At 39.6% G+C, this 27,261-nt stretch overlaps 1 protein-coding gene across 5 annotated transcripts in view; it reads right to left on the bottom strand.

The window, feature by feature from the left end:
- Positions 1 to 27,261, bottom strand: part of LOC127575681 (RAS guanyl-releasing protein 1-like) — a 122,764-nt gene that overhangs the window by 21,079 nt on the left and 74,424 nt on the right. For 3 of the 5 annotated variants that reach the window (XM_052025622.1, XM_052025590.1, XM_052025612.1), the window contains exons 3-7: positions 22,496 to 22,601; positions 15,237 to 15,299; positions 9,230 to 9,361; positions 6,275 to 6,428; positions 3,662 to 3,835 (exon numbers count right to left, since the gene is read on the bottom strand). In XM_052025622.1, the coding sequence (XP_051881582.1) occupies positions 3,662 to 3,835; positions 6,275 to 6,428; positions 9,230 to 9,361; positions 15,237 to 15,299; positions 22,496 to 22,601 (629 nt within the window). The remainder of the gene's footprint in view (positions 1 to 3,661; positions 3,836 to 6,274; positions 6,429 to 9,229; positions 9,362 to 15,236; positions 15,300 to 22,495; positions 22,602 to 27,261) is intronic. The other 2 variants (XM_052025601.1, XM_052025630.1) reach the window with 2 other exon arrangements.

Here is a 27,261-nt window from a genome sequence, read left to right as displayed (position 1 = left end):
TGGGCAATGTTAAAGAAAAATTCCCTTGCTAAGTCATAATTATGAACTGATCCTCAAGGTTGCATGAGATTCATTGTGATCTGCCAATTTATCCTTAAAGTGTTAATACATATTACATGTGACCCCTGCATTAGGGGGGGGGGGGGTTGCTTTCCTAGAAAACGGTCTACATCACAATTTTCTGTAACGTGAAGGCATGTCATCTGTATGTGCGTCAAGAAATGTGAGTTGAACAAAAAGTAAGTTTTGTATTTATTTTTTTCACAAATTTCATAAGAGCAAATTTTTATTCTGTATCTCAGATATTTTGGTAGTGATTTGTGAATTCCATTACCTGAACTGCTGTTAAGCAGGGGTCACCTGTTGGAGTTCTAGCTTTATGCTATTACGGTGTCTCAGAATATTTGATTGTACTACCAATACATGGATACAACAAATTTAATTGGATTTCTTGTCTCATTCTATCAATATCTATCCATGCACATATCTAGGGAACCAATGAAACAAACTGGATTTGCAAATATAAGTGTCCTATGAATTACTTAATTAAAAACAATAACAAATAAGGAATAGGAGCAGGAGTGGACCATATTACCCCTTATGCTTGTACCACCATTCAGTAAGATCATGGCTGTTCTGATCTTGGCCTCAGCTCCACTTTCCTCTTCCCCATAACCCTCGACTTGACCATATTCCAAAAATGTGTTTATCTCAGCCTTGAATATATTCGATGATTCAGCTTTCACAGTTCACTGGGGCACAGAATTTTGAAGATCGATGACCTTCAGACATAAATTCCTCCTTGCCACAGTCTGAAATAGGTGGCTTCTCATTCTTAAACTATACCCTTTAGTTCTCATTTCTTGCAAGAGGGGAAATAAGACTCCAGTATCTAGCCTTTAAAGCCCACTCAGAATCTTAAATAAGAATGGAGAATGCTGGAAATACTCAGCAGGTTAGGCAGCATGTATGGGAATTGGAAACATATAGCGTTTCAAATCAATGACCATTCGTCAGAACTGAGAAGATGCAGAGATGGGTGAAAGATAGAGAGAATAGGAATACTTGTGATAGTGAGGAGACCAACAGATGAATCACAAAAGTGATGGCAGTGGCAGCTGAGAGAGAGTGGTGAAAGCTTGTCAGTCGCAAATGATTTGCCTGTAGATGGTTTTAATAGGAAAGAAAAGAAAATAGAAAGAGGAAAAACAAAAGAGGGAAAAAAAGACGTGAAGGAAACAGTGCAAGAACTGATATACAAACTATTTAAGCAAAACACTGCAAATGCTTTCAGAGAAACTGGGAAAATGGAATCAATACTGGAAACTGGGTGAGAGGAGGTAGAGTCAAGATGGCTGTGGGAATCAGTGGACGTTGGCCACTAATGCTATTCCCGGAGGGAAAGGGGGAAGGGGGGAAGGGGGAAAGGGGAAAAGGAGGAAAGGAGGGAGGGGAAGGGGAAAGGGAGGGAAGGGGAAAAGGGGGCGAGAAAGGGGAAAAGCAGGACAGGAGGGGAGGGAGGGAAAGGGGAGGGAAAGGGAAAGGGGAAGGGGAAAGGGGAAAAGGGGGAGAGAAAGGGGAAAAGCAGGACGGGAGGGGAAGGAAAGGGGAAAAGGGGGAGGGGAGGGAAAGGGGACAGGGGAAAAGGGGAGGGGGAAGGGGAAGGGAGGGGAGGGGGAAGGGGAAGGGAGGGGAGGGGAAAAGGGGAGGGAAAGGGGAAGGAGAGGGGGAAAGAGGAAAAAGGGAGGTGATGGGGAAAGGGGAAAAGGGGACAGGGGAGGGGAGGGGGAGGAGGAGAGGGGAAGGGGAGGGGGAGGGGAAGGGGAGGAGGGGAGGGGAAAGAAAAAGGGGGAGGGGAAAGGGAAAGGAGAAAGGGGAGGGGAGGGAGGAAAGGGGAGGGGAAGGGGAAAAGGGGAAGGGAAGGGGAGGGGAAGGGGGGAAGGGGAAGGGAAGGGGAAAAGGGGAGAAAGGGGGAGGGAAAGGAAAAGGGGATGTGATGGGGAAAGGGGAAAGGGGAAAAGGGGGAGGGAAAAGGGCGACAGGGGAGGGGAGGGGAAGGGGGAGGGGGGGAGGGGAAGGGGGAGGGGAAGGGGAACGGGAGGGGAGGGAAAAGGGGGACAGGGGAGGGGAGGGAAAAGGGGGACAGGGGAGGGGAGGGAAAAGGGGGACAGGGGAGGGGAGGGGAAAGGGGAAAAGGGGGACAGGGGAAAGGGGGAAAGGGGAGGGGGAAGGGGGAGGGGGGAAGGGGGAGGGGGGAAGGGGGAGGGGGGAATGGGGAAAGGGGGAGGGGGAAAGGGGGAGGGGGAAAGGGGGAGAGTCAGAGGCAGACCACGTAAAAGTGATAGTGGAGTGGAAGTTGGCAGCAAAGGTGATGAAACTATCAAGTTCTGTATGAGCACAGGAAGCAACACCAATAAAGAAAGATAGTTGGTGCATGGAGCCAAGTAGGACTGAAATAAGGACTATTCCATACATCCCACAAAGAGATGGGCATAACTTGGATCTATGCAGGTTCCCATAGCTACACCTTTAATCTGGAGGTAATAAAGTCGAGTTAAAGCAGATGTTGTTCAATGTGAGATCTATACAAGGAAGAAGCAAAGGTCCTTTCAGCCATCCTGGTGTGGGGTAGAGGTGCAGACAAATTAGACATCCATTGTGAAGATGAGCCAGTCCGGACAAGGAAAATAGCAAAGCAATGGAGGGTGTTGGAGAGAACTCTCAGAAAATACGATCCTTTCCAATAAGTATAGGGCCAAGCTGCTCAATTGTCACTCATAACTCAACCCCTTCAATCCAGGTATCAACCAAATGAAATTTCTGCCTCAAATGCTAATATTTCCCTTCTTAAATAAGGAGACCAAAACAGTACGCAGTACTCCAGATGTGGTGTTATCAATCCGCTGTATGCTTGTAGCAAACCAACCCTACTTTTATAATTCCCGCTTGCAATAAAGCCAGCATTCAATTTGGTTTCCTAATTACTGCTGTAACTCCATGCTCACTCCCTGTGTTTCACGTATAAAGATGCTCAGATCCCTCTGCATAGGACCAGTCTCTAGTCCCTTTCCATTTAAACAATGTTCTGCACTTCTATTCTTCTTTCAAGAGGGCCATTTTGTTTTTGCTCACAGATACCCCTTCACAACTTACAGAAATAAAAGGGAAAGCAACAATGGCAAATTTGGCGACAATTCACTCGGCTTCTACATCTAATTCATTAAGAAAAATTGCAAATAGTTGTGGCTGCAGCATTTATCATTATAGGAACCTCACTGGTCATGGCTTAAAATTAACCTACTCAATCCAACTCTGTTTTCTGTCGGCAAGCCAATCCTCTATCCATTCATGAACCCTTGTGTAGCATCATTTATGTGGCAACTCATTAAATGTCTTTTAGAAATCCAAATACACTATTTCTATTGGTTCCCTTTTATCCACCTTGGTCATTACGTCCTCAAAGAATTCTCCTTAATTAAATCATGTTGACTGTTTAATTGTATAATGATTTTCTATTTGTCTTGGTAATATTTTCTTAACAATGGATTTATGACAATAAAGATCTGTAAATTAAGAATAATCTGATCATTCACTTTGACAATAATAATATTCCAGCAAAACTATTTGCACATTTTGAAAGAACTATAAGCACCATCCATACCTGAGCCACACGAATAAACTTGATGAAGACTTCAGCTCGTAGTTGTGGTGTAGGTCTACTGAGAACCATAAGTTGGACCCACTGTGAGATGCCATTACACAAAGCGACAGAGCGTTCCATTGTGGGATTATCCTTTACACAGCCAGTTAATACATAATTCTGATAATCTGAAAACTGGGTAAATCAAAATTCGGTCATTTTCTGATTGTTATCCATCATTATCAACTTTATCTCATCCTGCCTTTAAATGGTGAAACATTTTTTGATAGGTTGGTGAAGTCACAATTGCGGTTAATTATATAGACATGGATCTTCCTTTAAATGGCAGAAAGTTCTGAACAACTCGATATGAAAATGTGCACAAACATTCCTGATTAAGCATTCCACCAACCTGCAAATAGAGAAGGAAAAATCATGTCCAGTCAAGGATGGTCACGTTTGGCACCAGTGGCAAAATGTCATTGGCCATGTACCATGAAGCATCTCCTAGGAGAGGACTGAAGATACAAGGGATGTCTTGTATATTTGAGCATTCCTAAGTTGACTTTGAAATACTGCTGGATGGCAATTGTGATTCAATTTTAACATTTGTGCTCCTGAATCAGTTTAAATTTAAGATTTTTGAGGATGTGATTTGCAGGGTAGATAAAGAAAAAGCGAGGATATTTGGAATTTCTTAAGGCATTTGGTAAATTGCACATTAAAAGTTGTTACACAAGACAAGGATATGAAATTGGCCATATAATATTAGCATAGATACAGAATTTGTTCACAGACTAAAACAGTTGGAGTAAAAGTTTCATATTGGCAGGTTATAAGTAGTGAGTAGTAAGTAGAAGTGTTTGGGCCTCAGCTTTTATGACCTACATTAATGACTTACATGAAAGGATTGATTAGAATGTATCCACATTTGCTGACAATACAAAGCTGAGTGGGAAAGTAATCCATGAGGAGGACACAAAGAGATGACCTCTTTGACAGTTGAAGTGAGTGGGAAAGAAGGTGGCAGATAGAATATAATGTGGGTAAATGTGAACAAACCAAACTCGGATGGAAGGAGTAACATAAAGAACATTTTAAAATGAAGAGAAAGTACTCACAAACAATTAAAAAGGTAAACAGAGAGTTGGTCTTTGCAACATCAAGTTGGAATACAAGAATAAGGAGGTCAATACAATTATACAAGGCTTCTATGAGACTACACTTGGGAACACCATGTACAGATCTGGTTTCATTATCTCAAGAAGAATGAATTAGCTTTGGGGATAAGGCAATAAATATTCTTGAGACTGATTCCTGGGATAAAAGTGCTGTTTGATGAGGACAGATTAAGAAGTTTATATTTGTTAGAGTTAAGAATGAGAGGTGAACTTATTGAAACATACAATATACCTGAAGGGCACGGCAGGGTGGATGCTGAGACGTTGCTTCCTTTGGTTGGGAAATCTAGAGTGGTTTCAGGGTAAAGGATCAGACATTTAGAACTGAGGTCAGAAAGTATTCCTGTGCTCAGAGCACTGTAAATCTCTGCAATTCTCTACCCTAAAAGGATTGTAGATGGTCAATCATTGAGCATATCCAAATCTGAGATTAATAGACTTCTAGGGAATCTAGGGAAGTTAGGGGAGTTGAGAAATAGGATGAGAAAGCAAGTTGTAGTTGAAGATCAACTATAACCTTGTCAAATGGTCAGTCAGGTTTGAGAGGACATGTGACCCAGTCTTGCTCTTATACCTTGCATTTTTATTGGGGGTTTTAGGTTCAAGCCCCTCTCCAGAGCATTAAATGTTTAAGTCTCTTTGGTACAATATAAAAGGGACTGCACTGTCAGATAAACTATCTTTCAAATGAAATGTTAAACAAAAGCACCAATTGTTCACTCAGGGTGGACAGAGAATAACACAAGACACCATGCAAAAGGAGAAATGGGGAGCTCTCCATTCCCTGGCCAGCATTTATCACTCAACAAGATGAAAAAGGGATAATCTGATAATATAATTTGTTTGTGAGTTATTGTTGTGTGCTAACTGGCTGTTGGAGACCAGATGCGATGGAGACCATATCACAAAATTGATTTTTTTCAGTTGACATTGCTTTGTACATTATGGTAAAGAGGAATGTTAAAGGTTGTGTGCATTTTCTGGAAAAACCGTGCAAGATATTTTTCACTGCAGCAAAATTATCAAAATTATTTCGTGCATAAATATTATCACCATGGAAACATGAAGGTGTCACCTCAATAACAAATCGTTAGCAATTCAGATGGGATTTTAGAGGGGGCAATATAAAGCAATCCTTGAAATCCGAAGTTAGTTTGGGGGTATATTTATTTTCAATTAATTGTTGGACTATGATTGCACTGTAAATGAAGTACAAGGATCGCTTCTTTACACTTTTTCTGCTGTTGTCAGTAATTAACAATTTACCATGCACCATCAGCCATTTTGAGAACAATCACAACTGCTTACTATGTCGTTTATTTGTAGGTGTGTGAAGCTCAAATGAGTAACCTGATGAAATTTGTCTTCCTCTGTGTGTTCAAAAGGAGATAATTTTAAAACAGAAATCAGATCTTTTCCCCCATTTCCTTATGAGAGTTGACACCAGACTTACTGATATCCGGCGGAAGGACTTGAACTCGAGGTAGGTTAGGTGTTCGGCCAGCTCTTCTGGCTCCAAGTGATCAAAGAGAAGGGAAACTTTTCGTTTTTTGCTACAGTTTGGTTTTATCCGCTGAGTGATTTTCCGTGACCATTCATGTGTACTTCTGTCCAATAAACAAAAAGAAGTTTAGTTGCTGCTTTCAAAAATGGTCATCATTGTAGGCTAGGTGGGGTATGTACTGACATGATTTGCCACTTCTCCAATATGACTAAGATTCAGCCTTCTTGTTGCAGCACAATAATCGAATACTCTTGCCTGCTCCCTCTTTTTGTTCCATTAAAGTACGTACGTTCTAGTCCGATGACCTCGATTGTCATCTCTAATGATATGTGCCTGCTGGTTGTTTACCCTTGCCTGCCTTCTGATATTATACCAACTTCAAACTCCTCATCTTCTGAATTGAGTAATCCCTCTTCCACCCATTCCCATTCTAGGAAAGTCCCCGTGTGATACAGCCTGTTACCTAATCTATGATACTGCAATATTGCTGTTCCCATTGTTTTGGTATTCTGCTGAGTAGTGGAATCTTACGACTTTACAAGCAACAGCGACAGATATAACAGCATAATCCCAGTCCTGCAAAAAATCAAAAATACTTTGTTGGGGGCTTATGAGTCTATGTTTGTACAATAGGAAAGCATTCAGAAAATTGAAATAATTTTGCCTAGAAAAAATATAGGCACTGGGTGTACCCAGCATATTGCTTGGCTGGAGATGGAGGTGGTTTGAAATGGATAATCTATTAGATAAGAATCTTCTGTATGTACAGAGTCTTACTTGAAGGACTACTTGATTTGATTAATTTGGAGACATTTGGAGTTTCAGTTCTCAAAACTTATCTTCTTAACAGAGCACAAGCAAATTGTTTATATAAATGGTTTTCATTTTTGTTGTTTTGCCCATGATTTACAGCTAAAACTAATATAAATTGGAACAATAACAGAATGCTGGAAGAACTCAGCAGGTCAGGCAGCATTTGTACAAGCTAACCCTTGACCTGAGATGGCGACTTGCATCTTTTGCTGTTTAATCTGCTGATTTTGAGTGTTCTGCTTGTGTTGTAGATTCCACCATTTGCATTCTGTTTTGTCTTCGTCCTATTACAAACTGGATTATTACAATATTCACACACATTGATTATAAAATTATTTTACTTTGGGAACCTGAATTACAAATAAACTCACACAAGCAGAAAGTTTCTTCTTTCTGACAGCTCTAGTGTCCTCAGTGTATGTGCATGGACTATCATAACTCAGTTTGTAACAGATAAGGGCTCACAGACCAAACTGCTTATAATTCAGTAACAATGAAGTTGCATGTTTGATTATTGGCAGAAACAAAAGAAAAATCTGCAATAAGAGGTGATTCTGTACTTTGTTAGGGAATATAGATTAACACTTTTTTTCAACCAGAATGCTTCACAATAATGTAAATATGTGTAAAAAATTGAAAAATCTTACATTTCCCAGTACTAACATCACTGCCTTCCAGAACTGTGTTGCAACAGTTTCAGCCATTTATAGTTTATGGTTATAGTTCTTCAAAGTCACTAATAATTTAGATATTACTTAAAAGCCTCCAAAAAATTCAAGATACCATGTTTATGCATTGACAGAACATACAAGTGAAAACTAGAACTTTTAAAGTGATATATGCTAAGATACAAATGCACGAATTATTTAGAAGATTCTAATGTGTGGTTACAAGAACAAATAATAAGTAACAGTGACTAAATTAGAATGGGTTATGATAGCTAGCCAGCGTTCTGGTAATCTGTTAACATTTTTAACCTGCTCTTTGGTAATTGGAGGTCTGGTAGTTGCTGTCAGTGACTTGCTGCAAAGCAATAAGCTACACTGTAATGATGGATCATCATGACGTGCAGTAGGAATTGGAACTTGTGCGAACAGCCCAACTCTTATCTTGTGAATTTGGCAGGATCAAGACACCACTGATTTTAATGATGGGCATGGCTGCATGAGCCTCTGATAAAAGTTAGATCATTCATATAGTTATTTCTGTAAAAAAAATGGAAATTAGGAGCAGGAGTTTGCTGTTAAACCTCAAGCCTGCTTCATTGTTCAATATGATCATATCTAATCATCCAAATTCAGTGCCTTATTCTTGCCTTCTCCCCATGATGCTGCATCTCTTTAGTCATTAGTAGTATATTTAACGATTTGGCCTCAACTGCTTTCGGCGATAATAAATTCCACAAGTTCACCCACTTTTTGGATGAAGAGATTTCTCCTCATCTCAATCCTGAATTGTCCATTCCATATCCATCGTTTAAAAAATCTTTCAAATTTCCCAAGTTTCTTTTAAGTTTGTTACTTTAGATATTTTGAAGTGTTTAAAGATGTTTAAACATATTTAGAAGTTTCAGCTTTGCCTTGGTTTTTGATGTTCTTAAAAGATTTTAATTTTTCAGTTTTTTGTTTTTCAGATTTTAAAAACGTATTAATATTTTTGAATGACTAAGAAACTTTAGAAGATTTGACAGTTTTCTGTAAGTTGCTGCTGGGAGACTTGCAAAGGATAGTCGTTGACAATTGCTAATTGCTTGTTATTATCACCGTAACGTGATGAAATTTATTTCCTTGGCTAGGGAGACTTTGAGTCAACCTGAAATAATGCAATTGTTTAACCGAGAGTTCTTTCTTTCTAGAAAATGGTTTGAGAAAGCACACAATCAAGTTCATTAAAAAAAACAATTCACAGTAAATTTTGTATGATGCCACACTCTGTAAGGCTACAATTTATACTGACTAAAAATATTGTGTTGAAAATTTTTCCCTCTTTTCTCATACACCTATTCTTAAGCAAGTCTAATTGTGCAGGTAATTTTGGTGGCTTACTCTGCATTTTTTTCTTTTAGAAATGGAATGTAAGTTTATGTCTTACATTTGTGAGGTGTCGATAAACTGGGAATGTGACTCTTCACCCTTCTTTTTCACCAGCTCTTGAAAATGTTCCATTGTTTCTGAAAGACTATTGTCCATTTTAAACATAATCCAGAACTCGGTAATCCAGTACCTGCAACAGAACCATGTAAATATTAACATCAGCATAAGTAATGTAACAATGCCTTTATTTTAACTTATGTCAATATATCAACAGGCAGAGACTTCACTCAGATTTGTCCCATTGTTATCATCTTTCACTAAAAGCTACAACATGACTTAGAACAGAAAGTACCCATGACTGCAAGAAACTGCAGAGAGTGGTGGACACGGCTCAGCACGTCACAGAAACCAGCCTCCCCTCCATGAACTCGGTCTACACTTCTTGCTGCCTCGGTAAAGCAGCCAGCATAATCAAAGACCCCACCCACCCCAAACATTCTCTCTTCTTCCCCCTCCCATTCGACAGAAGATACAAAAGCCTGAAAGCACGTACCACCAGACTCAAGGACAGCTTCTATCCCACTGTCATAAGACTATTGAATGGTTCCCTAGTATGATAAGATGGACTCTTGACCTCACAATCTACCTTGCTGTGATCTTGCGCCTTACTATCTACCTGCAATGCACTTTCTCTGCAGCTGTGACACTTTATTCTGTACTCTGTTATTGCTTTTACCTTGTACTACCTCAATGCACTAGTGTAATGAATTGATCTGTATGGACGGTATGCAAGAGAAGGTTTTCACTGTAACTCAGTATGTGTGACAAAAATAAATGAATTTACCATTAACTCTACATTATGGATTAGTATCGGTAACTTAACTGGACTGAGTTATATCACAGGTACTATTCTCAAATTGGATCTTAATGGCATGGGACTTTTGCCTGCAATTGCCATCCTTGTTCATCCCTTTTCTTCCCACCCCTGGACACTGCCAGCCACCTCTTGGGCCTTTGCTGCTGGCTGGAAGTGTCCTGGAGACTGGCAATGATGCCCAAGAGGTGGCATGCCCCCAATGATGGACTCGAGAAGCCCCATCGCCAAATCTCCCTTGAAAACTTTGACGGGTGACTGGGACCTGCTTCCAGCTATCAAAGCTGTCTGGGTTTATTAAAATAAAGAACTTAAACATTTTAAAAGCTTATTTAAAAATAAAATAGTTTAAAATATTTCAAAGATATAAGAAACATTGCATAAAACATAAATAATTTTTTTAAAAAGTAACTTCCAGTCCTCTTTACCTCAGCATAGTTCTCTAATCCCCATTGAGATCAACAGGAAGCTATTGCCAGTTCTAACCCCGTGCAGGATCTGAAAGCTATTTTCAAAGTTGGATTCCACAGGGAATCCAGCTGAGAAGCACACTGAAGGACACAGCATTTGGAGCTACTGGCATTTACCAACAAATTCTGGGTCCATGTGACAATGGGTTGTCAGACCCAGATCAGGCAACTGAATCTATTCCATTTACCCACACTGGACTACAGTTATAGCGCAAATGAATTAAAGCCAAGTTACATGAGACATTCAAGATAGTCTTATAATATTTGCATTTACCATAGCTAGTTGGCTGATCTGATCTTTGACAAAATGCACTTTGGTAATGATAGCCTATACAAAATAAAAACAGGCAGACAGAACAGTACCCGTGGCAAGAGAAACAGCCAATGTTTCAGGTCAATGACCTCAAAACTGCTAGGAGGTTATCCACCTGCAACATTAGCCATGTTTCTTTCCATTGACGTTGCCCTGCCTGCTGCGTAATCCTAACATTTTTTGCTTATCTTTTCCTGGTCTCTCTGTAAAGCAGCCAACATAATCAAAGACCCTTCCCACCCTGGTCATTCTCTGTTCTCCCCCCTTCTATCAGGCAGAAGATAAGGACAGCTTCTACCCTGCAGTTATAAGACTCTTGAACGGACCTCTTGTGCAAAAATAAGAACTGTTGATCGCTCAGTCTAGTTCATGACCCTTGCAGTTTATTGTCTACCTGCACTGCACTTCCTTTGTAACTGTAGCACCATATTCTGCATTCCGTTGTTGCTTTTCCCTTTATGCTATCTCAATGTACTTAATGATTCTGTATGGATGGCATGCAAAACAATTTTTCCCCTGTACGTATGATAATAATAAACCAACTACCAATGTTTACTTCCTGCATTCTTAGCATTTTGATTTTGAAATTTGTTTATGGTCATATTTCTAAAAGAAAAGCACATATTTAACAAACCCTAAGCTAGAATTTCTTCTGCAAAGTGGGTTTTCTATATATTTACTCTTCCCTCCCCATCCTCTCCCAAAGAAATTTAACATGAAATTTGGATCAAATCCTCAGTATGTAGATTGTGCAGTTACTATAATTTGTCCTGGATTCTTTCTGCTTGTGGCATACACATGCATGAAGACCATACATGAGCAATGCAACTTTGGACATCAGTTGTGTAAAATTAGTTGTGCACCCAAAGTCCATGAGCAGCTTGGCCACACACAAAGAAGTAGCCCTTAACTGGACAGCTGGAGTCTGTTTGTGTTTGCTTACAGGGGACAGGATTGCTTGTTCTGTGGCTGGGGTGTCCAAGATGTCAATCATCTTGCAGACAAGTCCCACAGGAACTTTGCTTGTTGGTCATTTTCACAACCCTTCCCCTTGCCGCTGATTCAGTTCCCTGACTGTGTCACCAACTCTCCTCCCCTCCCGATTCCCTTGATGATCCCAAACCTTTCAACAGGTCCTGTCCTCCACACCATCCAATCGAGCTGCTCTCAACCTGGCCTTGGCACTATTACCCACCTCAATCTGTGGCCAGACCAGTGTCTGTGCTAGCTCTGCCATGCTTGTGTGTGCACAATCTATATATCATGCACGACCCCTGAAGTCTTGTGTACAATGGTATGTAGCTGCTTGGGTCCTCAAAAAAAATTGATGTTTCCCCATACAGGACCAATTTAACACTTGTTTTCAGATGCTAAAATATTTCTGGACCCATCACTTCAGAATCAGGTTTATTATCACTGACTTATTTGTTGTGAAATTTGTTGTTTTGTGGCAAAGACATAAAATTACTTTAAATTACAAAATAAATAAATAATACAAAAATAAGGAAAAATGGAGTAGTGTTCATGGACTACTCAGGAATCTGATGGTGGAGGGGAAGAAGGTTGTTGTTCCGACACCACTCAACCAGCTGATCTATCTCACTCCTGTGTGCCTCCCCATCACCATCTGGAGGTTCTACCAACAACAGTGGTGTCATCGGCAAATTTATAGATGGCGCTTGAACTGTGGTTAGCCACAGTCATGAGTGTAGAGATAGTGGGCTAAGCACGCATCCTTGAGGTGCGCCTGCGTTGACTGTCAGCGAGGAGGAGATGTTATTACCAATTTGCACTGACTGTGGTCTCCCAAATAAGGAAGTCAAGGATCCAGTTGCACAGGGAGGTACAGAGGCCCTAGGTTTGAAGCTTGTTGATATTTACTCAGGGGATAATGGTGTTGAACGCCGAGCTGTAATCGATAAACAGCAGCCTGCTGTATGTTTTGCTGTTGTCTAGGTGCTCCAAAGCCGAGTGGAGGGCCAGTGAGATTGCGTCCGCTGTAGACCTGCTGTGTCTTCAACTTATCTCTAGCAGAAACCAATATGTAAACGTACAATACTAAGGTTATGCTTTTCTTTTCCACAGTTCAGGAACTTAGAATCCTATCTCAAAAATAAATCAGTTAATTAGACTGTTGATTCTCAGATATCACTTGGTTTAATACTTGTGTTGTTTTTGGAACAAGCAAATTTGATAAATGGTAAATTGGTTTATTATTGCCACATGTACTGAGGTACAGTGAAAAACTTTGTTTTGCAAGCCATGCATACAGATCATTTCATCACATCAGTGCACTGATAGAAGGGAAAAGCAATAACAAAGGTTATTCCCACAGAAGGGAAAGAAATAACAGAATGCAAAATAAAGTGTTACAGTTACAGAGAAAGTGCAGTGCAGGTAAACAATAAGGTGCAAGGCCATGACAAGGTAGATTGAGAGGTCAAGAGTCCATCTTATCGTACAAGGGGACCATTCAATAGTCTTATTAACAGTGGGATAGAAGCTGTTCTTGAGCCTGGTGGTACGTGCTTTCAGGCTTTTGTATTGCAAGCCTGGTTTGTTGAGGTTACTTAGATTGACATGAAATTTGCGAAGAACTCATATCTGCTTAACCTCATATACATTTAATAAAGATGTTAAGATGACAATTTAGAAAGATTTCAGGCCATATTAAGATTATGACTGTAGTTCCCAGTCTTAAATTGTTCATCAATTTATTGGGCAAATTTGATTTTTCATTTCTTGTGATGCACATCATTCAGTGCCTCGCACCATTTTATTTTTCAGGCAACCTAAACATAAAAAATTATTTATTTTCATTATTCATAACATAACGCAATTTAGCTTATATATACACAGTGCAGTCTGGAAGTAAAGAATTTTAGAAAAGGGGACAAGTGTGGACCAACTAACACCGTGAGCCTACTCTGCTATTCAATATCCCTAGATCCAGACTCTCCAATCAGGAGAGACCTCCTCATAGCATCTATCCTATCAAGTTCTCCCCAAGAATCATGAACTCATATACAATTCTTGCAGGGACCTTGAAAGGGTAGGCTGCCCAATCTTTCTCCATAAACCAAATCCTTCAGTCCACCAATTAACCTTCACTGCTCTGCCTCTAAATTACAATCTTCCTTGAAAAAGGAGACCAAAACTATGCATTGCATAGTTTCAGAGTTATTAGTATTTATAGTATCAATACCCAGTGGTTTAAAACTATTACTGTACTGATATCCTTTTTACCCACCAGCAAGTTTTGCCTAGAAAGAAGATGGAGAAATTATTTGCACCAGATTTTCATACACAAGTTGCAAAGAGAAAGATGTTTTGCATATTTTGAAGTGTTTGTACATATTTCCTGTTGAAGTCCTGTCCTTCAGGAAATTACTTCAGGCATTTCTTGTCCCAATTCACCTTGAGTGAAATCCATTGGGGAAATGATAATCACATTATGTAAATGTCGTTGTCATGTGTGCATTTCTGATTTAGGAACAGAGATTAGTTCAAAAGTTTGTGACCTGCAATCTTCATTGTTAACTCCCAGTGAAATAAGTAAACGAGTATATCACACAGAAAGGTGGGAACCATATGTAAATTAAAGGATCCTTGCTGGCGCATCATTCTTAGTTTTAGTGACTCTCTAGCCTTGAGTGTAATGAGCTACCATCTCCAGACAGGCAACACTTGCATCTTGCACCTGCATGAGGGTGTTGGGGGGTGCTGGTTGTTGCCGTTAAACTGCACTGTTGAACACCTCCCTCTAAATTTTTCTCCTCCTTCCATTTTATGTAACCCCAAATTCTATCTTGTGACCTGTGAATGCACAATACAACTTCTAACTCTCTTAGATGGCTAAAGACCAGAACAGCATTTGCTTAAAGTGAGTGCGTATGAATTAAGTGCTTTTTCTGGTGACACCCTATTTTGCAGTGGGACAAAATGCACCATCTCTAAGCAACTTACATTTAAATAAAAGCAGCAAAGATCTGTAAAGAACTGGCCAATGGGCCAAATAGTCTCTTTCTACTGTGATTCTCTGATTTTATATGGGTTTCTTAACACTTGCATCCTTCTTTGTATGTTTAACTGTTAGAGCTGGAAATTGGTCAGATAAGTTTTTCCTGTGTTTAACACTTCCAATATTATTTATTGAACTGTCATTTGAAATATTGGTCTTGCGTAGAGCCATATAATTTCACACAGTTCTCATGTATATACAGAAAAAAAGTTAAGTATAGACTGCACAGATGAAAAAAGAGCTTTTATCATTCTTAAAGAAATGTTTGCAGGACTTAACCACAATCTTTCAAATTCAGCCTAAAATGAGACATGCAGTTACTGCAGGTAGACACTTTGCTTTTTGTCTTTACTTAGCTGCGGTTGTCATTTCCAGGAAAAGCCTCACCTTATAAAGTAACAGATCTTCAGGCAAGCTGCAGCACAGTTTTGCTCTAAAGCGTTCTGATATGTAGGTCATCATTAAGGAAAACAGTTCTTATTTAAAGTCATGAAGTATCCTTACATATATTCAGCAAGAGCATTATTGAGACCAATATGAAAAACATTTTCTGGAAGACAAGTGTTGAGTAAGATATAGGCCATTTGTTTTTTAATGCGTTTCAAACTGCACACCACCAATGTTTCTTTAAAATGTAATTTTAGAGCTCCAAAGAGGAACAACATTGAGGCAATTATTTGCTACTTCAAAATATATTTAAAATAAGTCATTAAACTAAAGTCAATATTTGACCAAGGATCTGTCTGACATAAGTTACAGAAGCTGATCAAAGGAAATTGCTTTAATGCTGGGTATGATTCATCATGGCAAACAAAGAATGTGGATTGAGCTACTTGTACAGTTGTCCAGTTTTAATCTGTCTCTTTATTTTCAGGTGCATTGACGTCTTTTTTCCCTGGCTTGTTGGGCAGGAGTTGAGCAGCAGGATTCTGAGCCAGACCCTGCTGGATCTGTAGCCCAGTCTCCACAAAACCACATACACCTGGGGTGAATATGCAATGCCTCTCTGAAACCTTGACCTAAGCGTCAAGGTCTGGATGGCAACTAGGCCTCAGGTGGCAATAGTGTGGAGGCCCTGCTTCTAGAGCACTCCTGAGATGCTTTGATGTTAGGCAAAGTGGGGAGTGGTGCTATGATAATTAATTAAGCTGTCATGGATTCTTTTCTCTGACAATCAGTAATTTAAAAACTCTTAACGTTAAAGAAAATTATCAGAGGTTAATTTCTTAATATAATTAGTTAAAACTCATAAAATCATATGGGAATAACTAAAAATAACAATTTTTAAATTTAGTAAAATACTAAACTTTAATTTTTAAAAGTGCCTTCTACCTTCTCTCCCAATCTGCAAGTATGAGGGTCTCAGCAACAGAGGAGCTGAGAAAGATACGGAAACAGGCAAACTTAGAGTCATAAGATGTGGAAACAGGCAAACTTAGAGTCATATGTGACTGTGATGTTGCAAACAATCTGGTTCAGACTCAGACATTTACCCAGAAGAGTTGGGAATTTTCTGCTCATCCAGAACCAGTCATCAGATAAACAGTCTGACAATTTGGAGGGCGGAGACAATAAAGTGGTGGTGAGATAGGAATGGGTGCATACTGCATGTAGTTGCTCCAAATCATTTTCAGGCAGGATGATACAAAGGTATCAATGCCCATGACATCACAAACTTTTTCACTATACAGCCAAATTTTTGAAATCTGCTAAGGTTTTGAAGCCTTTCCATTATTAGCATTGGCAAATTTTGCTATTTATATGTGTGTGTATAACTTGAGTTAGCAACCTAGCTATAATTTTCACATTCAATTCATATCACAATTTTAGGTCTTTCTGGTGCATTATGTTGTATTTTTAATGGGTAAGAACATTGCCTGGTGTATATTGGAGCTCTTTAAGAGTGGCAAGGCAAAGGTAGGTATTCTGTTGATTTCTGCCAGACAAATGTAGGGTTGCTTCAATTAATGGTCCCCGAGACAGAGAAAAAAAATCATCTGGGGTTTGGACTTTTGGTCATGTGACTGTGATCCACTTTTTCCTGATGGAACGTGTGCAATTTTAGACACTGGGTGTAACCAACAGGCTTGCCATTGTTCACTGCACTGTGCAGGCTCACAATTAAGCAATTACCACTTGAAAGTTTGCAGGCAGATATCAATGACTGTCAAATCATGAGCTACAGTTGTTGGGGGTTGGGGAATCGCAGAGTGGTGGTAGAAAAATGATGGGGTCAAAAAGTTGTCTTTAGATGTGTGTGATAGACATGATATAACAAGTGCAATTTTATGCTGATCCAATGATTTGACTAAATTACATTAACTTCCAATCCCGAGGGTCAAAGATGTTAATGATTTTATAACATTTGTCTTCTCAGGCAGGTGAAAATGTCTGCACTGTGGGTTTATTTCCTTTCTAATCTGGTTTGAGAGCAACGGGGAATAAAAATCCTTGTTCTAACATGGTACATGTCATACAACCCAACATCATGCAGTGCCACTCATACTTCACTATGAATAGGTGCATTGGTGTGCCCTTTTCAAGTATCTGGGAAGCTTTTCATCTCTCTACAAGCCTGCTGTTCATTCTCTAGGATGACAGACTAATTATCATAATAGTTAATGTGTCTTCTGAAGTAGCTTCTGTTGCCTGGGTTATTTTAAACATGGTCTCACTGATTACTGTCTATTTTTAAACTGTTCCAACTCAATGGAGTACTACAAGGACATTAAATTAATGCTTGCTTATTCTTCAGTGCTAGATATGTGAACAGAAATGGAAGATACTTATAATGCATATGCATTTAGCGAAGGTAGGTGATAATTTTTCTTCCTTATTCAGTACTTCCAGACAAAATTATAACCATACAGTTCTAATTATAAAAATATTACAACATTACCTCTGTTGTGAGATTTCTATAGAATTGACACCTATCCAGCTTTGCTGAGATGGTTATGAATTTTGAATGGGGTATTCATAAGATTCTAAAATTGAAACTGTGTGGTAATAGTTTGTCTTATACTAAAAATATATTGTTTCCACTTAATCATGTCAGGTCTCATTATCACTAAAGTCAGGTTCAGCTGAGCTTTGGTGTTTTTGTTAGCTGAGCAAGGGTCAGTGTTCTCCCTGTCACTCCAATGCCATTGAAAGTTTGGTACTAACACAGGACCAGATTACTTTTATGTTTTGAACCCCATCATGTGATTACTCTTTGTGATTTTTATCAATGACTTGGATAAGGATGTGGAAGGGTGGGCTAGTAAGTTTGCTGATGATACAAAGGTTGGGGGTGTTGTGGATAGTGTAGAAGGTTGCTGTAGATTGCAACAGGACATTGACAGAATGCAGACCTGGGCCAAGAAGTGGCAGATGGAGTTCAACCCAGAAAAGTGTGAAGTGATACACTTTGGGAGATTGAATTTGAAGGCAGAATACAAGGTTGATGGCAGGACTCTTAGCAGTGTGGAGGAACAGAGGGATCTTGGGGTCCACATCCATAGATCCCTCAAGGTTGCCGTGCAGGTCAGTAGGGTTGTTAAGAAGGAGTATGGTGTGTTGGCCTTCATTAGTCAGGGTATTCAGTTCAAGAGCCGCGAGGTGATGTTGTAGCTCTATAGGACTCTGGTTGGACCACACTTGGAATATTGTGTTCAGTTCTGGTTGCCTCATTGTAGGAAGGATGTGGAAGCTTTAGAGAGGGTGCAGAGAAGATTTACCAGGATGCTGCCTGGATTGGAGAGTATGTCTTATGAGGATAGGTTGAGTGAGCTAGGGCTTTTCTCTTTGGAGACAAGGATGAGAGGTGACTTGATAGAGGTGTACAGGATGATAAGAGGCATAGATCAAGTGGACAGTCAGAGACTTTTTCCCGTGGGACAATGGCTAACACAAGGGGACATAATTTTAAGGTGATTGGAGGAAGGTATAAGGGGGATGTTGGGGTAAGTTTTTTTACACAGAGAGTGGTGGGTGTGCGGAACGCACTGCCAGCAGAGGTTGTGGGGCAGATACATTAGGGACATTTAAGAGACTCTTAGATAGACACATGAATGATAGAGAAATTGGGGGGCTATGTGGGAGGGAAGGGTTAGATAGATCTTAGAGCAGGATAAAATGTCGGCACAACATTGTGGGCCATAGAGCCTGTACTGTGCTGTAGTGTTCTGTGTTCGATGTGCAGAACAAACTGGATGAAAACCACTTTAAAAAAATTTCATGAGATGTTTACAGTCTACAAAAAAAGTTAATTTTAGTGCCATTGGTCAAGTAATTTAAATCAAAGTGTAGACTGTTCTTTGGACTGTTCTAGCTTCGTTCACCTATAATTTCTAGTATATTTATTACAGCAAATGCTGCTGAAGTCATCAGGGAAACTCAGCTGTAGGGATGGAGTTCAGTCTAAGGGAAATACACTTGAAATTTTATTGATTTGTGCACCTGTAGCCCCAGATCCCTTTGGTCTCTGCTCCACTGAGGCTTTTTCCTTATGTGTATGTGACCTCCTGATATTTTCTGCCATAATATACCACCTCAGAGCACGGCTTTTGCTAAGATAAAGTCACAACCAAGGTCAGTATATTTTAAGTCAAGGGACGTAAAACAATAGATAGCAATCTTGCTACAAGGTAAAAACAAGAATGTAAAAGTTAAAGAAAGTTACAAACTGTAGGAATTGGAGTGCATTAGTGCTGGGACCACTGATTGTCCCAGCACTAATGCACTGATTTACATTTACGTAAATGATTTGGAGTCCTGAATCAGTAGGTCAAAAATTTGCAGATCAAAGCAAATTTCTGGGTCTCCATGAAGTTTGCTATGTATATAATAAGGTGCAAAGCTTTGGTTCACAGGTTAGAATTAAACTTTTAATTGGCGGGTATAGTAACACTGGGGAATAAGCAATAAAATACAACTTCATGTATCATTTATGAAAATGGACATTATTCATTTTCAATAAAGCATGAGAGAGGCTATTTTACAAGGCTCTTTAAATTAGGCCATTTGGATAGGGTTTAGGAATAAAAAGGGGGTGATTACTTTTTTGGGATGAGACTACAGGCTTTCCAACAGTCAGTGGGAGATAGAGGAACAGATACATAGGCAAATCACAGAAAGGTGTAAAAGAAATTTTATCTTCCCTAATATTAACTGGGATCGCCCAAGTGTGAAAGGATTGGATGAGGTGAAATTTTAAAGTGCATCCAGCAGAGTTTTTTGTGCCAGTATGTAGATGGTAATACTAAGCGATGTGACTGTGCTAGACCTAATCCTGGAGAATGAAGTTGGGCAAGTGATGAAGTGTCAGTGGGCAAACTCTTTGGGGATAGTGACCATAATTCAGTAAGTTTTAAAGTAGTTATGGAAAGAGATAAGGATAGTCCTAAAATTCAGTAACTGAATTAGGGGAAGGCTGATTTCAATATCATTAGTGAGGACCTGGCAAATGTAGACTGGGAGCAGCTACTTGCAGGTAAATATACATTCGGGAAGTGGGAGTCTTATGAAAGAGAAATAGGGAGAGGTCAGGGTCAAAATGTTCCCACATGGACAGCAAGTCCAGGGATATCAAGGGATAAAGAGTTTAATAAAGAAAAGACAGGTATAGTGCACTGAAAATGTGGGAGCCCCATCAGGTATGTAGAAGGAAGATGCAAAGAGGTGCCACAAAGTATCACTGGGAGATAAGATTAAGGAATATCCCAAAGTATTTTATGAGTATAATAAGAGGGGAACCAGGGAAAGAATGGGGCCCAATAGGGACCAAAGAAGCAACCTGTGGGTGGAGCCAGAGGATGTGGGCAAGGTCTCATATGAATCCTTTCCATTTGTATTCACTGAAGAGAAAGACATTGTGGTTAGAGGTTTCAGTTGAAATTCCAGAGCAGGTTAAAATTAAAAAGGAAGAGACAACAGATGTCTCAGCAGGCTTAAAGCTGAATAAATCCCCTGGGACCGATGAGATGTATCCCCACACTGCTATGGGAGGCAAGGGAGGAGACTGCTGGGGCCCAGACTAAGATATTTAAAGCTTCACTCACCACAGGTTAGATGCCAGATGCCTCGAGGACAGCAAATGCGGTATTTTTATTAAAGAAGGCAGCAGGTATACGCCGGATAATTATACTCCAGCTAGTCTAATGTCAGTGGTAGGGAATTATTGGCAAAAAGTCGAAGGAGCAGAATTAATCTACACGTGAAAATGCAGGGATTGATCAGGGACAGTCAGCATGAATTCATTGGTGGGAGATCCTGTCTGACTAATTTAACTTGAGTTTTTTTTTTAACAAAGGTAACTAAATATATTGATGAGGCAATGCGGTTGATATGGTTCACATGGAATTCAGTTAGGCCTTTGACAAGGTCCCATATGGAATGCTAGTCCAAAAGCTTAGAGTCCAAGTTGACAAATTGAAGGGTTGCTTTAGAGATTCAAAGACTGTGACCAGCAGTGTACTGCAGGGATCAGCGCTGTTTGTCATATACATTAACAACTTCGATATCAGCGTAAGAAGTCACATTAGTAGTTAGTAACTAAGTTGTCATCCCAGAGATCAGGAGGTACAGATAGACAAATCACTTAAATGAACAGAATGGAGCAGTTATGTTAAACTTGTATGAAATTCTGACTGAACCATTTCTGGAGATCTGTGCACAGTTCTCAAATTCATATTACAAAAAGGATATTAAGGTGCTGAAACACAGTGTAATAACAATTTACCAGGATGATACAACTGAGAAATTACACCAGATTGAACAGGGGAGATTGTCGAATAACCTGTTGGAGGTTTTTAAGATTATAAAAGGGTTTTTAGTAGGCTAGACTTAGAGAGGTGGACTTGTAGGGAATACAAAAGTGGAGCCATTAATAAAAGTTCACAGTAGTAATTCCAGTAAAGGATTCAGGAGAAACAACTTTTCACAGAGAGGTCAGAAAATGGAAATTATTGCCTCAAGTAATTGTTGAGACTAATAGTATTGTTGCATTTACAGGAAGCTAGATAAATACATGAGGGTGAACAGAATAGAAAACTATTCAGTTTTGGTGGATTTAAAGTAACATAAAAGGCACAGTAAAGGAATTTCTTTAAAAATAATCTTTCATTTGCATTGAAATTGAGATATCTGATTTTGTACTGACAGAACTGCAACAAAAGCATCAAATTGCTTTGGAACCAATGGGATTCCAACATGATATATAACACATAATCTGTGACCATATTACACTCGGGGATAACTCACATGATTTTTGAAAAAGTGTCCTGGTATCATTTTAGATCTAACCAAGAGGGCAAACGGGCCCTCAATTTAAGATTGTGCCCAAAAGGCACCACCTTGATCAGTCTACACCCTCTGTACTGCACTACAAGATCAGTCTAGATTGTTGTCCTCTGGAGTGGTGCTTGAACTCTCAATCTTCTTACTCAAAAAGAAGAGCACCACCAGCTGAGACAGGGATGACATTCAAGGGGTAGAGTGAAGTTGGAGAGGATATATTTTAAACTTTTTATTTCACAAACAAAAGGAAGTTTTGATAAATTATTGAAGTAAACTTCATCTTGTCTGCTCATCATTTTTATGATCTAGGCATACTGTTACATTCTAGCCTGCTTTCCAGATCAAGCATTACTACAGCAAAAGGATATAGCGTGATGAGCTTCTGCAGCAGCTCTGTTGATGATACATTGAAGCGGTGCATTGACAGAGTTACCTGTAACAGGTGACTGCTTCGACACAGGTTCCCTTCTGCATCTGTTGGAAGAGGGAAGAGTTTCATGAATTGGAACACAAGCTCATTGGTATCTTCCATTTAAATTTATGCAAATATGACTATTTGCCTTCAGTATTAAAATATTTGATCTTAAATCTCAGTGTGATTTTGCTAATATGTCCTTTCATCAAATTCAATGCTCTGTATGTTCTAAGATTAGAGACAGTGGAGAATGGCATGCTGCTCAGGCGGAAATACTTGGCTACACTACAAAATCAAAAACATTGAAGTAGGTCAACACTAGTAGCTCCAAACAGACAACGCTGATGGTGCTATCATATGGGCCAATCTCACTTCTAGAAAAGATGAACAAGATTTCACAAAATGAGGAAGTGCCTCGTTTTATTCCCACTTTGCACAAAATTTCTTTTTAAAGTGGTTCTGTGTGTCGTTTTGTGCTCTATCTGCTGAAATCACTATTCACGATTGACCAGAAGTTATCACAAGAGGAGGAAAATCAGTTCTCTTCCAAGTCGCAAACCATCCGGACTTGGAAACATATTGCCAGTCCTTTACTGTTACTGAGAGTAAATCCTGGATTTATAATACCTCCACCAAAGGGACTGAAACAGTTGAAGAAGGCAGTCCACCGCCACTTATAACCACCATCGTGCGCAAAAAGCTTGCCCCTCATATCTCCTTTAAATTTCTCCCCTCTCACCTTAAACCTACACCGTCTAGTCTTAGACTCTGGGGAAAAAGACCATCTATCCTATCAAAGCCCCTCATAATTTTATAAATTTCAGTAAGGTCACCCCTCAGCTTTCTACACTCCAGTGAGAGCAATACATCTCTTCTTGTAACTGAAGCCCTCCATTCCAGGCAACATCCTCTGCATTCTTTCTGTGCTACCATATCCTTCTCGTTGTGTAGCGATCAGAACTGTACACAATACTCTAAATGTGGCCTAACCAATGTTTTGTACAGCTGCAGCATGACGTCCCAACTCTATGAAGGCAAGCATCTCGAAAGCCTTCTTCACTAGCCTATCCACCTGTGTTGCCATTTTCAGGAAACTATGAACTTGCACCCCAAAGATCTCTCTGTACATGAATGCTCCCAATGTCCCTGTCATTTACTGTATATGTCCTGACTGTACTTGATGTTCCAAAACGAATTGCCACACATTTGGGTTAAGTTCCATCTGCCACCACTCCACCCAAATTTCCTGCTGATCTGCGTCCCTCTGTATCCTCTCACAACCTTCCACCAATTAACATGTCGTCAGCAGACTTACAAACCAGACCACCTACATTTTCACTTAAGTCATTTATATATATGATAAACAACAAAAGTCCCAGCAATGACCCTTGTGGTACACCACTGCTGACAGACTTCCAGTCAGTAAAACAATCATCCACCACTGTCTTCCACCTCCTTTCACCCAGCCAATTTTGTATCCAGTTTGCCAACACACCTCGGATCCCATGTACTTTAACTTTCTGGACCAACCTACTATGTGGGACCTTGTCAAAAGCTTTGCTAGAGTCCATGTTTACCACATCTATTGACTTGTTTTCATCAATTTAGTAGAGTGGGAGGTTCACCATTACTTTCAATGCTGTTGCTTAGTGCATGCATAAGGAAAGAAAATGTTGTTATCAAATTCTAATTTTGTGCTAGTCACTGAGGCAATTACATTCTATAGCAAAAGAATAAAGTTTTATTTGTACATGTCCTATAGGCTGTATTGTCACATCAGTCAGTCAGCCTGGTTCCTATCTATGAACAGTCACTGTACCAAAAGTGTGATTTTTGAAGTCCACTTAACTGGAATAGGTTAAACATACATGTAAACAAACCCAAATGAATGTAGATGTACAAATTAGGAGTAGGCCACCAAGCCCCTCAAGCCTGCCATGCCATTTAATAACAACTGACTGTTACCTCTACTCTGTATTCCTGTCTACTAGCAGTAACTTTTCACCCCTCACTTATCAAGTGTCCATCTACCTGTTTTAAAAAAAATCAAAGATTCTGCTTGTATCACTCTTTGAGAAAGAGAATTCCAAAAACTCTTGACCCTCAGAGTCAAGCACCCAGATCTCACTGTATCTCAGTTCTTCAATCTTTCATCAGTATAGATAATAGGCTACTTTTTATTTTTCCTGCCAAAGTGGACAATTCCACATTTTCCCACATAATATTCCATATGCCAGATCTTTGCTCACTCGCCTTACCTATTCCTTTCTATTTGTAGCCTCCTTATGTTCTCTTCACAGCTTATTTTACTTCCTGCCTTTGTGTCATCAGCAAATTTAACAATCATACCTTTGATCCTTTTATCCAAGTCATTTATACAAATTGTAAACAACTGAGGCTCCAGCAACATCCCCTGTGGCACACTACTCATTACAACCTGCCCACTAGAAAAAAAAAACAACTTATGCCTATTCTGTTTTCTGTTAGCCAGTTAATTTATCCATGCCAATAGGTTACGTTCTGCATCATTTTCCATAACAACCTTTGATGCAGCACCTTATCAAAAAGCTCCCGGAAATCTTAATAGAATACATCCACAGGTTCCCTTTTATCACAGCCACGTTCCTCCTTCAGAGAACTCCAATAAATTGGTCAAACATGTTTTCCCTTTCACAAAACCAAGTTGTGACTTTGCTTGATTGCCTTGATTTTTTCTAAATGCTCTGTTATAACATCTTTATAGTAGTTTCCAACACTTCCCTTCTGACAGAAGTTAAGGCTAACTGGCCTTTAGTTTATTGGCTTTTTGTCACTCTTTTGAAAGAAGATATACTTGCAATTTCCCAATCTAATGAAACTTTACCTGAATATAGGCAATTTTAAGAAAATTTGGTGTCTTGTTTGTTTATCTTCTGTTAGCTATGTTGGTTGTTGAAAGACTTGATAGTTAATATTATAGACTGATGCTATTATATCATTTTTATTCTACTTCTAATTTAACCAATGCATTTAACAGAAGACAGGGACTTTTAGAACCTCAGTATTCACCCTGATGTACAGCATGGAAAACAAGTGGTAGTAATGCAAACTTAAAAGGTTTGCATTGGCTTTTAATTTAGCTAATTCAAGTGCTTCCATTTCCCTAATACCACTGTATAAAATGTTGACAAGTAGGCAGAATTGATAGATTGGAGGTTTTCTTTATTCCAAGCATATCTTATTTTGTTGATGGGACTTGATTATTTCTTGTGAATAATCTATTTGCCTTCCTGGCTAACTACTGTTGTTCTGATCTAGTTATCTTCCCCATAACACCCATGATTGTACTTAGTACCAATAAATCAATTTGTTTTCCCACAAAAGGCTCTTGACAAGATACGGTGCCGGCAATTTTGAGATTATTGGAACAGTGAAGCAGCCCTAGTACTCTCAACGTGCAATTAAGTTGATGGTGCCTATAAATATTAAAAGTTTTGGAAATATTTGAATAAAGAAAATGATTTATTTCATACCTATTGTAGAAAATAGACAAACTGGATACAAACAGTTGTACCAGATATAAGGGGGTATGGGGGAGTGGGGGGTGGATGGTGGTTGCATTCCTAGAAAACAGGACGTATCACGATTTTCCATAATGCGAAGCCACGCCATCTGCGCATGCATCAAGAAACACAAGTTTAAAGTTTAAAAATATAAATTTTGTGTTGACTTATTTACTTTCTTTTTCACATGAATTCCACGAGAGTGAATTTTATTCTGTATCTCAAATTTTTGGATTGTGATTTGCAAATTCCATAAGGGCGAATTGCCGTAACCTAAATGATCATAATGGTGGGGGGGGGGGGGGGGGGGGGGGGCGCAGGGTGGTGGTGTGGTTCACCTGTATCTTTGACAGTGTATTAAACTGCAGCACCAGAGCTTCCAATTGGGTCACCAATATATACTTAAGTTAAATAAATAGCAAAAAATAAATACAAATCCATCTACCAAGACACATCAATTTCTTGTCAACACCTATTAGGGAAGTTAGATATCTAACAAAGTGGGCACACTTAAAAGATGCTCATCATCAAATTTCTCTCCTACTCTTTGTCACTTTCTGAAAGCATTTGAAGAACAAGAAACTCTTGAAGGTGGCTTTAATTGGTTCCAACAAGGGGAATCAAAGAGAACTTTCATAGTTCTCCAAACTACATAATTCCTTTCAAGTGCTTTAATGTTTTCTGGAGCCATCATACACCTCTTCTCACTCAGCCTTGTCTTCCATTTGGGAATTTCAGCCAGCCCAAGGCAGAAGTCAGAGGAGAAGAACACTGGCTTGACATCCGTGGATCTGACCATGAATAACTGGGACATATTCTGGAAGTCTGTCAACTCCAGACTGCTCCACTTGGTCTCAACCGTGTATTACTGCAGTGCTGCTGTTACAGGGTTGCTGAAGATATCACACAACTTTGACATATTTTACCATTTCAGTCAGGAGTCTGAAGGTGTTGCGCAGTTTGCTGTGTGCCCTGCTGGATTAGCCAGCCACACTGACAATGAAGTGGCTGCCAACATGTGGCAGGACGACCACAGCAGCAGTGGGAGGTCTGAAAGATGGTTAGCCAGTCTTTCCTCAGAGGAGGGGCATACACACTGATGAGCCAGAGTGGGGCATTTTCACATATACCTGCAATGAGGTGGTAGCCTCATACTACGGATGTCCCAGCCATTCGT

The sequence above is a fragment of the Pristis pectinata genome, chromosome 1 (assembly GCF_009764475.1).
Source record: "Pristis pectinata isolate sPriPec2 chromosome 1, sPriPec2.1.pri, whole genome shotgun sequence".
NCBI lineage: Eukaryota > Metazoa > Chordata > Chondrichthyes > Rhinopristiformes > Pristidae > Pristis > Pristis pectinata.
This window is presented reverse-complemented; position numbering and strand designations above follow the sequence as displayed.